Below are 15,857 nucleotides of genomic sequence, written 5' to 3'. Positions count from 1 at the left end.
TAAATGTAACTACTCCTTTACATGGCTCTGGCGCTGTCTGCACTATGACGGGGTTTCTTCCCTTCCTCCTCTTTAACACCAAGCTTCCTACCTTGGAGGGTGGCTAGGGTGCCCAGGTAGCGAGTCAAAGCTGTGCCGTCACCTGTGAGTTGTTGAACAGAGCGATGTGGAGGTGCCCACCGGATGGCATACATTCCCTGTGTTTGCGTCGCTATCATTGCCAAGCGCTGGCTGCGTCCTCCGAGGAAAGTTGGTCCTTCTGTGTTCAGACCTTCACTGAAAATGACATGGTGGGCCGGATGTGTCCCACAGGCCTTGCGTTTGACTGGTGTTTTATACTATTGAGCTCTGCCTCGTGTACTGGTCACTTGATGGTGGCATCATTACAGGTCTTGTGGCCCAATGTGAACACCAGCCCACCTGGCATTTGCAAGAATTCCCAGATGGACAGTCCAGCCCTGATGGGGAGGTGTGATATTACATAGGAAGGCTTGTATTACATGTGTGATATAATGCATGTTCTGTGTGTTCCACATGTATGTAGCTGGTCCAGGACACATGGATATGGAGGGGGCAGGTGTATGCGCTGCTGTCTTTATGACTTCCTGGCTCTATCTGTCTGATTGCTGCTGTTTGCACTTTGGTTAATCAGTAACGGCAGCTGCTCCTGGAACCACGCTGCAGCCTCTGGGTGGGAGCCGGTTACTCTGGATATTCGGGGTCTGTCTACCTGAGTGTTTATTACAGGCAAGAAACAGTTAAAGCTACAGATGCCTTGGTTAAGAATGGGTTAATCGGTTCTGTATTGTGACATGTGACCCAGTACAGACGTGTTTGTCATGTGTCCGGAGCACCCTGTCCACACAGCCATCCTCAATGGATTTCCTTCTGAACCAGGTGAGAAGCTGCGGCCATGCAAGGGTTAGACGAAGGTTCCACCTTGGCGTGACCCATCACACACCCCTTTCACTATGCAACCCAACACCTGCATCCCCAATCTATATCCCACACTCTGCAGCATGTAACTAAGACCCTTGATCCGCACCCTTGACTATGTATCCCTCATTCTAAGGCCAGCTTCACACGAGCAGCGTGTATGTTACTGTACTTTTTGCACCCACAAGGCATGTTCATTAGCACTGCAAACAAAGATGCATTGATTGTAATTAGGCTTAAAGAATTCTAGATGTTTTTTTTTTTTTTTTTGCACAACCGAAATCCACATGCAAAATATAGAAATGTGAACAAACATATTGAAATCTATGGGTTCTATTCTCTACGTATTGCTTGTGTCAATTTTACGCACGCAAATACGTCCGTGTGAAGGAGCCCTAAATTTCTATTTGCTATGTATTGCGCAGCAAACATACGTCAATGTGAGTGAGTCCTAAGCCAAACCTTCAATCTGTAACAAGTTACCCACACCCCTTCATTCTGTAACCAACACTTTTCACTATGCAGCCCATAACCTGTACCCCCCAATCTATAACCATCACTCATCACTCTGCTAGCTGTGACCCACACCTCATACTCAGTGACCTGTAACCAAAACCCCTCACTATACAACCTGCATACGACACCCTTTACATTGTATCACACCCCGGTATCTGCAACAGTCACCCCTCGATCTGTGAGCCATATCCCACACCCCGGTAACTGCAACGGTCACCCCTCGATCTGTGAGCCATATCCCACACCCCGGTATCTGCAACGGTCACCCCTCGATCTGTGAGCCATATCCCACACCCCGGTATCTGCAACGGTCACCCCTCGATCTGTGAGCCGTAGCCCACACCCCGGTACCTGCAACGGTCACCCCTCGATCTGTGAGCCGTAGCCCACACCCCGGTACCTGCAACGGTCACCCCTCGATCTGTGAGCCGTAGCCCACACCCCGGTACCTGCAACGGTCACCCCTCGATCTGTGAGCCGTAGCCCACACCCCGGTACCTGCAACGGTCACCCCTCGATCTGTGAGCCGTAGCCCACACCCCGGTACCTGCAACGGTCACCCCTCGATCTGTGAGCCGTAGCCCACACCCCGGTACCTGCAACGGTCACCCCTCGATCTGTGAGCCGTAGCCCACACCCCGGTACCTGCAACAGTCACCCCTCGATCTGTGAGCCGTAGCCCACACCCCGGTACCTGCAACAGTCACCCCTCGATCTGTGAGCCGTAGCCCACACCCCGGTACCTGCAACAGTCACCCCTCGATCTGTGAGCCGTAGCCCACACCCCGGTACCTGCAACAGTCACCCCTCGATCTGTGAGCCGTAGCCCACACCCCGGTACCTGCAACAGTCACCCCTCCATCTGTGAGCCGTATCCGACACCCCGGTACCTGCAACAGTCACCCCTCGATCTGTGAGCCGTGTCCCACACCCCGGTATCTGCAACAGTCACCCCTCGATCTGTGAGCCGTGCCCCACACCCCGGTATCTGCAACAGTCACCCCTCGATCTGTGAGCCGTGTCCCACACCCCGGTATCTGCAACAGTCACCCCTCGATCTGTGAGCCATGTCCCACACCCCGGTATCTGCAACAGTCACCCCTCGATCTGTGAGCCATGTCCCACACCCCGGTATCTGCAACAGTCACCCCTCGATCTGTGAGCCATGTCCCACACCCCGGTATCTGCAACAGTCACCCCTCGATCTGTGAGCCATGTCCCACACCCCGGTATCTGCAACAGTCACCCCTCGATCTGTGAGCCATGTCCCACAACCCGGTATCTGCAACAGTCACCCCTCGATCTGTGAGCCATGTCCCACACCCCGGTATCTGCAACAGTCACCCCTCGATCTGTGAGCCATGTCCCACACCCCGGTATCTGCAACAGTCACCCCTCGATCTGTGAGCCATGTCCCACACCCCGGTATCTGCAACAGTCACCCCTCGATCTGTGAGCCATGTCCCACACCCCGGTATCTGCAACAGTCACCCCTCGATCTGTGAGCCATGTCACACACCCCTCACTCTGCATCCTGTAAAGCCTCATGCACACAGGTGGATTTCTGCTGCGGAATCCGGGGCAGCGTCCGTCATCGGCTTCTGTAGCAAATACCTTCCATAGCATGCTATGGAAAAGTGATTCTTCCTGCACATGAGCGAAAACCAAATACAACATTTTACTGCGGTTCCCGCAAGGATGGCTTCCATTGGGGTCAATGGAAGCCGTTCCGACCTGCAGCCCGTCCAGAATTGACATTGTGTACGGGCCGCGGATTCTGCGGGAAAAGTAGGAGTTAAAAAAAAAAAAATCTTCTGAGAATTAGCCCCGCCCCCGTGCTGCCTCTCCCCATTGCAAATAGTGCAGAGGGGCGGAGAGAAGGCAGAGAGGGGGCGGGAGCTCAGTTCCTGCTCCTGGCTCTTCCATTCCCCCCCCCCCCCCCCTGCAGATGAGGACGATGTATATCGGCTCGGCGTGAAAACCGAGCCCATATACGTTCGTGTGAATGCAGCCTTATAATGTGGTTGTTGGGAACCTGATTATGAGTGTGAGGTGGTTCAGATGAAAGGGGACCTCGATTTGGCTTTACACATGACAGCTATCACATGAAAAATAGCTCAAATGAGCACTTTTCAGTGATAGTTGTCCCATGTAAACATGAGACCCAACAGGATACGAAGTGAGAAATCGCTAATTAGTCACTAGTCGCTTTTGTTTCAGCTCTATGAAACAAAGCGACTGGTTAGCAAGTTCTCACTCCATGTAAACGGGCTGTAGCTCATTTTGGAACAACTGCCTGTTCACAGTGAATGGAGGCGAGCGTCCGGAATAGATCTCCGTCTCCATTCACCGAATGACTATTGTTCAAGTGTGAAAGCACAGGAGCGATGATCCTTGGGATGACTGTTGGGCACTTTTGCGCCCAACAGTTCTGTGTAAAGCCACACTTTGGGTACTTTTACATGGGCTGATTATCAAACTAGTGATTTTTGACTGACAGCCATCCCTTGTAAAAACGGGACCCAACAGGGTACTTAGCGAGAAATCGCTCATAAGTCACAATTTGTTTTGTTTCAGCTCATTGAAACAAAGCAACTAATGAGCAACTTCTCGCTCAGCCTAAACAGGCAATCGCTCATCTTTGAACGACTGCCTGTTCACAGTGAATGGAGGCAGGCAGCCAGAAGAGACCATAGGCCTCCATTCATTGAACAACTATCGCTCCTGTGTGAAAGTACAGGAGTAATAGTCTTTGGGATGGCTGTCCCATGTAAATGCAGCCGTAGGCTGGATTCACACGAACGTATATCGGCTCGGTTTTCACGCCGAGCCGATATGCGTCGTCTCTCTCTGCAGGGGGGGAGGCTGGAAGAGCCAGGAGCAGTGCCCTGAGCTCCCGCCCCCTCTCTGCCTCCTCTCCGCCCCCCTGCACTATTTGCAATGGAGAGAGGTGGAACGAGGCGGGGCTAATTCGGGGAACTTAGCCCCGCCCTGTCCCGCCTCCTTTCATTGCAAATAGTGCAGGGGGCGGAGAGGAGGCAGAGAGGGGGCGGGAGCTCAGTTCCTGCTACTGGCTTTTCCATTATCCCCTCCCCCTGCAGATGAGGACGACGTATATCGGCTCGGCATGAAAACAGAGCCGATATACGTTCATGTGAATCCAGCCTTAGTTTGAGGCCATTAGAAAAGCGAAGAGCACGGGTAGGGTGGTAGACGGAGATGATGGAGGAGATATAAGGTGGTACACCACTGTAAGAGGTTTATGGATGAGCGCACAGTACAAGGTATGGGCATCAGTGAGAGGTAGTCACAGCCCCGCCCCCTGTTACTGACATCACTGATATAATATAATTACATTGTGATCAGACATGAGATCCACACACCTTATACTACAGTAACAGCTATTCATCTATTACTGCTGACAACCAGCCTCTAAATCATGTCTGAGAGGTAGTCACAGCCCCGCCCCCTGTTACTGACATCACTGATACAATATAATTGCACTGTGATCAGACATGAGATCCACACACCTTATACTACAGTAACAGCTATTCATCTATTACTGCTGACAACCAGCCTCTATATCATGTCTGAGAGGTAGTCACAGCCCCGCCCCCTGTTACTGACATCACTGATATAATATAATTACACTGTGATCAGACATGAGATCCACACACCTTATACTACAATAACAACTATTCATCTATTACTACTGACAGCCAGCCTCTATATCATGTCTGAGAGGTAGTCGCAACCACGCCCCCTGTTACTGACATCACTGATATAATATAATTACATTGTGATCAGACATGAGATCCACACACCTTATACTATAGTAGCAGCTATTCATCTATTACTGCTGTCAACCAGCCTCTATATCATGTCTGAGAGGTAGTCACAGCCCCGCCCCCTGTTACTGACATCACTGATATAATATAATTACCTTGTGATCAGACATGAGATCCACACACCTTATACTATAGTAGCAGCTATTCATCTATTACTACTGACAACCAGCCTCTATATCATGTCTCAGAGGTAGTCACAGCCCCGCCCCTGTTACTGACATCACTGATATAATATAATTACATTGTGATCAGACATGAGATCCACATACCTTATACTACAGTAACAACTATTCATCTATTACTGCTGACAGCCAGCCTCTATATCATGTCTGAGAGGTAGTCACAGCCCGCCCCGTTACTGACATCACTGATATAATATAATTACACTGTGATCAGACATGATATCCACACACCTTATACTACAGTTACAGCTATTCATCTATTACTGCTGACAACCAGCCTCTATATCATGTCTGAGAGGTAGTCACAGCCCCGCCCCCTGTTACTGACATCACTGATATAATTACACTGTGATCAGACATGAGATCCACACACCATATACCACAGTAACAGCTATTCATCTATTACTACTGACAACCAGCCTCTATATCATGTCTGAGAGGTAGTCACAGCCCCGCCCCCTGTTACTGACATCACTGATATAATATAATTACATTGTGATCAGACATGAGAACCACACACCTTATACTACAGTAACAGCTATTCATCTATTACTGCTGACAACCAGCCTCTATATCATGTCTGAGGTAGTCACAGCCCCGCCCCCTGTTACTGACATCACTGATATAATATAATTACATAGTGATCAGACATGAGATCCACACACCTTATACTACAGTAACAGCTATTCATCTATTACTGCTGACAACTGTGTGTTATACTCTCTGCCCTCTATAGGGTGTTATAGTTGCACCCTGTGTGTTTGTTGTATCTACTGTATGCCTGCTCCCTCTTATAATTGCATGTATTTGACTTTCTTCCACATTGTTGGCCAGGTGTACGTACTTGGTGCCTTTTCCATCTTCTGGCTCTTTACGTATAATCTGCACATGTGTTAAGTTCTGGTGTCACACGTGACGATGTTGAGTTTGTCAATATTTGAAATGGCAGAAAGCTTGATACGTCGTAATGTCGCCGCGTCCTTGTGTCTGTTCTACAATCTCATAACATGATAAGAATCGTCCGCACAATGTCAACCCTTCCTCCAAATCCATAACTCCTGAGTGCGGTGCCTCCTCCCGCTTCCTTCAGTTTAAGTGACCGGCCACTAAGATCAGACTAACTTCTCCACCACCATGACTCAGGTAAGACTCCACATATGTCCTGTAACTGCTCGTCCTTCCAAATCTGATGATTATTGCGGCTGATCCTTAATCCCCCCCATATTCCTGCACTTCATTGTCTACCATGTTACCCTCCACTCCTACCCCTCAGATCTGCAGTCCCAGCATGGTAGCTCCAGAGTCTTTACCTTTAGTTTTCACTCTAAAGTCTATAGACTCTTCTCCAGTCTACGTCACAAGTGCAGCTTCTAAGGACCTAGACGCGTGATCGACACAATTGGATTTTTTAAATTCATTTTTCATACACTTGTGATTGTCTTTTCCAAAACTGCTCACGTAATCCACTTCTCCCATTCCTCTACTGGCTCTTCCAGTCCCTTCCCTGGCTTCTCATGGCCCAGCAAATTCACATAGACACTTGGAATATAGGAAAATAACACACTGACAGTTGCAGGATAGGACGTGACACAATGACAGTTTAGGGTGCAAGATAATAACACATTAACAAATGGGGTTCAACAAATTAAAAGGGTATTCCAAGCATTTAACTCCTTACAGTATTGAGGACCTATCCTCAGGATAGGTCATCAATAGTTGATTGGTGGGAGTCCACCACTGGGGAATCTCCAGCGAACAGGTAATCTCAAGCCCCGCAGTCGCTGCAGTTGGCTGGATATTGACAGCGCCATCTGCATCAGGGTAGGAGTGCAATAGAATTTACAGCTCCCAATGATTTTTATGGGAGTGAAGCTCTCTATTACATTTCTGGCTCCAATTCCAATGTGGACAGAGTATTCAATTTCCGCCTTACTGCAGTGAATGCTTCAGGACCCCGGAGATCAGCTGATCGACTATCAAGTATTGATGACCTGTCCTGAGGAGAGGTCATGAATACTACAGGAGTTTAAATGCCCAGAATAATTGCAACTAATCATCCCTTATCTGGAGAAAATACATCACTCTGAAGATGACTATACATATTAGCTGCTGTCTGAAAGCTCTTTCAACCACTATTTAGCATATCTTCAAGGCAAAGCTACATTCTTGACTTGGCCGAGTTTGCACATTTTATTTCCATGAGAAAAGGGGAAAAAAGCTTCGGCCAGACAGTCCAATAATCCAACAAGGCTGATCCTTCCTTCTGACATCTGCTTTCAGAAGGGGCCATATTCCAACAAGGTCATCTGCGTATGACAGCCTAAATCTGGTAGCCCTTGTTTTGACTGATTTGGTCTATTTTTGTTTGTGTGTTGCAGCCTCCTATTGAACTGTCTCCTCAGAATTCCCTTCATTATGAGGATGAAGGAGATGTCATACAGGCTCTTGGCGTGGAAAGATTTGAAAATATTCTACAGGATGCTCATCCTCGAAGCCCAACCGAGTTGGGGAGGAGTTACAGTGAAGAAGACTTCCAATGTAAGTGAGGGACAAGGGAGGGGCGCCAAGAGGGCGGAGGGGCAAGGGAGGGGCGCCAAGAGAGCGGAGGGGCAAGGGAGGGGCGCCAAGAGGGCGGAGGGGCAAGGGAGGGGCGCCAAGAGGGCGGAGGGGCAAGGGAGGGGCGCCAAGAGGGCGGAGGGGCATGGGGAGGGGCGCCAAGAGGGCGGAGGGGCATGGGGAGGGGCGCCAAGAGGGCGGAGGGGCAAGGGAGGGGCGCCAAGAGGGCGGAGGGGCATGGGGAGGGGCGCCAAGAGGGCTGAGGGGCAGGGGGAAGGCGCCAAGAGCGCGATAGGGCAGGAGAAAGGTGCCAAGAGGGCGGCTGGGCAGGAGGAAGGCGAAGGGTACAGAGGGGCAGGAGCAGGAGGAAGGCAAAGAGTGCAGAGGGGCAGAAGGATACATTGAGAATATGAGGTAGATCATAGAATTTCTCAACACCATTGCTGTCAGTGAAGTTCTGCTGATGGTCCACTCATCACATAATTCACCATTTGTTTATATTCTGCTGTTTGTGTTTTAGACCACCGTCAGTCCTCACATCACATCCACCATCCTCTGTCCACCCACCTCTCCTCTGATATTGCAAACCGAGATCCACGCAAACACAAGAAGAAGAAAAAGAAGAGGCGGAGAAGAACTTCAATTACTGGAGATACCCCTGGTACCATTCAAGAGAGGGAAGAAGAGGAAGAAGACGAAGAAGAGGACACCGAGGGAGAGAAAACTGCAGATGAAGGGGGTGATGCTGTGGACATGCAGGTGAGGATCTCCATGCTGTTACCAGGCATACTGTTGTGACTTCACTCCCCTTTAATGTCCTCCTCTATTACCAAACCCCTTGTGAAACCACAGATGACATTCAGTAAGACTCCTTCCATTCATTGTTAGAACAACACGTAAGTAGAATGTAAAAATCTAGGCTTTGGTGTGACCTATATTGAGATGCTAGTGGACACACGATTAGCGGGGGGAAAAAATGATTGAACCAGCAGGTAATGCATTTTAAGCTATTCATCATCTCTTCATCAGACGGCTGTGGTGGCTGGTGGGGGTGTTTTATGGCCATCAGTGACTACTACTAGTGTGTCCACTAGTATCTTGATATAAGTCACACCGGAACCTAGCTTTTTTACCTCCAATTTACTTGTTTTTCTTCTTGGGCGCTAACACAACCTCTGGTTGATCAGTATATTTAGGCTGGCAGCACCTGGTCCACCGCATTTTTAAACAACCAATCCAAAGATCCTGCACGTTATGTGCCCTAACAAACCCCTTTGCATCATCTACGGCCCCCACCCCAAGGTGCTTTGCCTTCTCTCTCTCTCTTTTTTTCTAATACATAGCCTGGACATTCATTACTAGAAGACACATATGCTCCATCACTGTGGACAACAATGTTGTACTATTATGGGCAACTGTCTGTCTCTTCATGTCTTCATTTTACTCAATCAGGAAAACTCCAAATGTCCAAATTCATAATATGTAGATAAGAGCTTCTCATGTGTCCTTTTCTTCTCATAGTTCTTCCCAGTGGAGGAGGATATCTCTCAGAGAAATTCTGGCGTGGTGCCGGAGTCGCCTATAGATGCGACCTGTAAAGAGCAGAAATCTGAGACATTGAAGTAAGTGGATACAGGTTGATTGTCTTAGCTGTACAGGATAGGGCTTATTCACAGGCAATTGTGAAGGGAACTGCTCATGTCCCCACTTCGCCATTAACTAAGTTATTGTGCTGTTAGGGGACATGACAGGGAGCTGGGTGACTTATTTATTACACTCACCCTCTCTTGCTATCTAGCGCTGTCACCTGCGGCGCACAAAACTTTAACTGTTTTCAGAGACCCGTGCACATGCTCTCCCATAGACTTGTATGGAAGAAGTATGCACAGGACTCTGCAAAAAGTCACATTGTCATCCATGCGCTGCGCTTCACCAGGTGGCAGTGCTGGATCGCGGAAGCAATTGAGTATAAAAAATACATCACCCTGCTCCTGGACACGTCCCCTAACAGCACCATAACTTAGTTAATGGTGCTGTGGGAATGGGACAGGTTCCCTTTTATGTTTGAGTTTGGTCCAAGTTTGAAAAGGACAGAGCTCGACCCATTAAAGTCAATGAGGCTTATTTACTAATACTGCCTAAACTTTGGTTAACCAGTCTTAAAATGCACCAGATTTATCACTGTAGCTTTGCTGAGTGATAAATCTGTTGAATTTTAAGACTATCTAGTCTAATGTTAAAGTTTAGACTATCTTAAGTTGGCTTATTTATGCCAAAAATTGTGCTAGAATTTTGGTGCTGTTTAGGCCATGTTACCCTTTTTTTTAGGAAGGAACTCCGCTTTCTCAGTTACAGCAAACAAAAAAAGGTGCTTGATAGTGTCTAAAACACATAATAAATGTAAAAGCAGCTGATAGATTCCTGAAGTAAATTATGCAAGAATTTTCAATACTAAATAAGCCCCATTTTATTTTTTTAAGTTGTCATGGCCGTACACATACAGGTAAAATTCTGTTCACAAATGTGCTGCTCCATCATAGGAGCTTAACAATGAAAACCATAGATGTTCCGGATCCAACACATCACGGACACACATTGTGCCTGATGAACCCCATTGACTACAATGGGGTTTGTCAGGTTCCCATCTTGCTGCCTGGTGCGCTATTTTGTCTGGGATTTTTAAACCAAATCTCTGACCATCTCTGACCAGAACCTCTACCACAGATGTGAACAGAGCTCTGTTACTAGTTAGGAAATTCTTTTGAAATTTGATCCGTCAGTCATTTTCACATAATAAGCTGTGGCGCTCATAATCCCTCATTGTTTGCAGAGAAGAACAAGGAACATGCTCCTCTCCAACTGTAGAGGGAGCAAGCTCTACGCGCCCACCTCATAGGCAGCTCCCTCATCGCAGCTATAGTCTTACAGAGCGCCGTAGAATTGGCAGCATGACCTATCCTGAAGATGCCCACTACCATCTTGTACCAACTGACGAGACTGAGGCTCAGACTCTGGCGTCAGCCGACTTGGACTACATGAAAAGTGAGTAACAATACTTCCATCAAACTACTAACGACCACTTGACCGTATGTTTGTGTGTGGGTGCTTCTCATGCTCCGCCCCTGGTGACGTCATCGCAGGTCCTACAACATATATAAAATACAGAGCCTGACCGACAGAAGAACAACAAAGTTTGGGCTCTTGGAAAGGAAGGACAAAAACAACAAAATGAGAATGCAACTAAGCTGATCACTATATCTAGGAGTCTGCTAAGCTGGTCATGTCTGGAAATCGGCATAGATGTACCACAGCTGTGTGTGTGTGTAATGTGTGTGAACCAGGATGGATGTACCACAGCTGTGTGTGCAATGTGTGGGGTCAGCATACATGTAGTAGAGCTGTGTGTGAATCAGGATGCATGTAGTAGAGCTGTGTGTGGGGATCATAATGGATGGACCATGTAGCACAGCAGTGTGTGTAGTGTGCTGTGTGTGTGATTTGTGAGGATCATAATGGATGTGCCATGTAGCATAGTTCTGCTGTAAAGAGAAGATCTGAGCTGCCTTTCATTCCCATCATAAATATTGGGATAGAAAAATCCCACATCCTCCTCTCTAGGACTAGCATTTCCCGCAATGTCTTCTGGCAACCACCCATATTTGTCCAGTTCCTGGAAAACCTTAAGTCTCTTGGCTGAGACACTCCATGGGTCATCTCAGTTTGTTGTGTGGCAGGAGGTTCATCCACTCAGGAGCGACCATTGCTCAATGAATGGGTCTGAGATGGGCTGGAGATCTCTTCCGCCTGCCCACCTCCATTGGCAGTAAACAGGCAGTCATTTATGCCAGCAGAAACTGAATGACAAATGATAAGCAAACAAATTATCGTTCAATTTAATTGCTTGTAGTGACTGAACAATTACCTCCTTACTCACCATCTAAGTGCTCTCCCTAAGGAGAAAAGATAGCATTTCTGACCTTCATCCCAGGCCTCTCACTAGCAAAGCCAGACTCCTACTGTACACTGATGAAGGGCAAATACCCTGAAACAGCTGTCTGTGCATAGAGTCTGGCTTTGCTTTTAATTGCCAGTCATTGTTACAAGGCTTGTGTAAAGAGTCTAACTTTGGCTTGAAGGAATGCGGCCTTCCAATAGGTGGCACTGTGGAGGTATTATTTCATCTCCCTTATTTGCATATTACCCAGAGGAGCGTGCATGGCCATTTGAGTCTCCTCACTCACCATCTAGGTGCTCTCCCTAAGGAGAAAAGATAGCGTTTTTGATCCCTGTGTGCTGGTCATTGATAGATCTCCTATTGACACTTAAAGGGGTTGTCCCGCGCCGAAATGTTTTTTTGTTTTTTAACTACCCCCCCCCCCCCCCCCCCCCGTTCGGCGCGAGACAACCCCGATGCAGGGACTTAAAAAAAAAACCCGCGCTTCGGTGACTTCTTACTTACCGGTTGAAGATGGCCGCCGGGATCTTCTCCCTCGGTGGACCGCAGGGCTTCTGTGCGGTCCATTGCCGATTCCAGCCTCCTGATTGGCTGGAATCGGCACGTGACGGGGCGGAGCTACACGGAGCCGGCATCCTGCACGAGCGGCCCCATTGAGAAAAGAAGAAGACCCGGACTGCGCAAGCGCGGCTAATTTGGCCATTAGACGCCGAAAATTAGTCGGCTCCATGGAAACGAGGACGCTAGCAACGGAGCAGGTAAGTGAATAACTTCTTATAACTTCTGTATGGCTCATAATTAATGCACAATGTACATTACAAAGTGCATTAATATGGCCATACAGAAGTGTATACCCCCACTTGCTGCCGCGGGACAACCCCTTTAAGACTGCAATGTCTATATACAGTGATATGTAGAAGCTGCAGAATTCAAAGTGTGCAAAATTTTTAATTAAACTCTGTTGCAAAAATGATTGTCAGCTCAGAATACATGTATTTAAGTTGGAAAAATGCCCCCCTCAACCCCACAAAGTGCCCATAGCTTGTAAAGACGTGGCCGCAGCAGTATCTCCTAATGTCAGCTCCGGCCACACCTTGTACTATCACAAGCAGCAAGAGTCTTTTTAACCCCTTAACGACCAATGACGTACCGGTACGTCATGGAGCCGCGGGGCATGTATGAAGAGAGGTTGCGTGGCTACCTCTCCTCATACAGTGCGGGCGTCAGCTGTTTATAACAGCTGACACCCGCGGGCAATAGCCGCGAGCGGCCGTGCAGCCGATCGCGGCTATTAACCATTTAAATGCCGCTGTCAATTCTGACAACGGCATTTAAATCCCCCGAACATGTTCGGGGGTCCCGCACGCCCCCCCCCCCCCGCCCCCACGGTGAGATCGGGGGAGCCGTGTGGGTGTCAAGGCAGCCGGGGGCCTAATGAAAGGCCCCAGGGCTGCCTTAACAGACTGCCTATAAAGCGATCCCCGGATCCCCGTGGGGTGGCTTGATAGACTGCCTGTCAAACAGCAGTATGACGTAATGCTATAGCATTACATCATACTTCAGGAGCGATCAAAGCATCGCATCTTAAGGTCCCCCAGGGGGACTTCAAAGTAATGTAAAAAAAATAATCAATAAAGTTTTTTTTAATTGAAAAAAAAGTTGTAAAAGTTTAAATCGCCCCCATTCTTGCCATATCTATTATTAAAAAATCTAAATAATAAATTAAAAATGTATTTGGTATCGCCGCGTCCGTAAAAGTCCGAACTATCAAAGTAGCGCATTATTTTTCCTGCATGGTGAACGTAGTCCGAAAAAAAAAAAAAAATACGCCAGGAATGCACTTTTTTAGTTACCCTGTCTCCCAGAAAAACCGCAATAAAAAGCGATCAAAAAGTTGTATGTATACCCAAATTGGTACTGTAAGAAACTACAGGACATTACACAAAAAATTAGACCTTGCTCAACTACGTCGACGGAAAAATAAAAAAGTTATCGCGCGCACAAAATGACGGCAGAACATAATTGAAAAAAATTTAATGTCTTTGAAAAAAAAAAAAAGAGGAGTATACTAAAAAATAAGCTATACAAGTTTGGTATCGTAGTAATCGTACCGACCCATAGAATAAAGTTATCATGTCGTTATTGTTGCCGTTTGTGCGCCGTTGAAACAAGACAAACTAAAAAATGTCGAAATGTCAGGTTTTTTTTCATTTTACTCCACTTAGAATTTTTTAAAAGTTTTTCAGTACATTATATGGTACTTTAAATAGCACCATTGAAAAATACAACTCGTCCCGCAAAAAACAAGCCCTCATACAGCAACGTCGATGGATAAATAAAGGAGTTACGATTTTTTTAAAGGGGGGAGGAAAAAACGAAAATGGAAAAAGAAAAAAGGCCGCGTCATTAAGGGGTTAAGGATCTCTGAAGAGTTGTTCGCTCTCATCAGATAAGTTATACAAGACTTGAGGCAGTTCACTGTCAGGCCGATAGTTCACAGACTCAACATTGTGGTAGCATCCAACACATATAACTCAAAAGCGAGGTTATAATAGTCTAAAAGATCAGACAGAACTCAAGGCTACGTTTTTGCAAACCTTTCCTGAGAAAGCCACTCCTGAACACCATGGAGCAGTACTATGAATCAGAAAACCACTTGGAAATCTGAACAGATGTGCCCCAAATTTATTTTTTGAGCTCAAATCGGCACTCGGCATAGGAAGGTGTATCATAGCTAACTGGGCCAGTTTTGTCATAGATGGAACTATGTATTCTGGATTCTACTGAAGAATACCAGGGTTTATGTGTGCACTGAAGCTACCCAACAGTGTCAGACTTAAATAGACCAAAAAAAGGTGTCAGGACCTGAAGTAGAAGCTTTACATATGGAAGCCTCCATTATAAAGAAGTGGAAATAGTTTTCTATTGAGGAATCTTCCATAATCCTTCCGAAGTGAGTGAGGACAGATATTAGGTTCCAATCATTGATTTTTAATGAGGTCTCAGCAATTTCAGACGTTCACTAGATTTATTGCTGCATCCAGGAGACCAAAAAAATATACATCTTGTAGTTTAAAACTATTTGAGTGGTCTATTTATCACATTCAGTCCCCCATAGGTCTTTGATTTTAGACCCTCCACAGCCCAGGTGTCACTGACCCTCTCAAATATTCATCTAGTGCTTTCACCCCATGTGACTTTGTTCCTGTAGATGTAGATCAGTTTTATGGGAAAATTTCTCAGCCGCGACCAAGTCTCTCTTGAACTTTTTACTCAAAGGGTCTCCAGGCCCTTAATTGTCCCTTGTATAATATATGACTCACATGTCCAGGTGACTCATTACTTCTCACAGTTGACATAATAAGTGATTATTTACTTCCACCACCCCCATATTCCTCATCTCTCCCTTTTTTTATAATCTTATGTTTCATATAGGTTAAACAATATCTTCATCCATTTTTAGGTCATCGTTTTGAGGACCTTCCAGCTGTACGTAGACATCTTGTTCGGAAGAGCAAAGGACAAGTGGTTCACATTAACAAAGAGCATAAAGAGAGACACCCACATCGGAAGAGTGTGACCCTGCAACCCCATGAGGTGAGTGCATGAGACTTGTGGGCCATAGTGCTAAGACCCCGTACTATTTTGTATTATTAGGAAATTATTGTACCAGTGTTTCTCGTGGCTCAATGTTCCACACAGCTGTGCTACATGGTACATCCATTATGATCCCCACACATCAAACGCAGATCTCTACTACATGTATCTTGATTCACACACATCGCACACACACACAGCTCTGCTGCATGTACATCCATTATGATCCCCATATATCACACACACAGCTCTACTACATGCATCGTG

General features: G+C 46.9%; 1 protein-coding gene across 2 annotated transcripts in view; it reads left to right on the top strand.

The window, feature by feature from the left end:
* Positions 1 to 15,857, top strand: part of SLC4A2 (solute carrier family 4 member 2) — a 74,778-nt gene that overhangs the window by 41,180 nt on the left and 17,741 nt on the right. For both annotated transcript variants that reach the window (XM_066585090.1, XM_066585091.1), the window contains exons 3-7: positions 7,861 to 8,020; positions 8,559 to 8,797; positions 9,560 to 9,660; positions 10,869 to 11,080; positions 15,457 to 15,590. In XM_066585090.1, the coding sequence (XP_066441187.1) occupies positions 7,861 to 8,020; positions 8,559 to 8,797; positions 9,560 to 9,660; positions 10,869 to 11,080; positions 15,457 to 15,590 (846 nt within the window). The remainder of the gene's footprint in view (positions 1 to 7,860; positions 8,021 to 8,558; positions 8,798 to 9,559; positions 9,661 to 10,868; positions 11,081 to 15,456; positions 15,591 to 15,857) is intronic.

This window comes from Eleutherodactylus coqui, chromosome 12 (assembly GCF_035609145.1).
Source record: "Eleutherodactylus coqui strain aEleCoq1 chromosome 12, aEleCoq1.hap1, whole genome shotgun sequence".
Taxonomy (NCBI): domain Eukaryota; kingdom Metazoa; phylum Chordata; class Amphibia; order Anura; family Eleutherodactylidae; genus Eleutherodactylus; species Eleutherodactylus coqui.
Note: the sequence above shows the minus strand (reverse complement) of the source record. Positions and strands in the feature narration are given on the sequence as shown.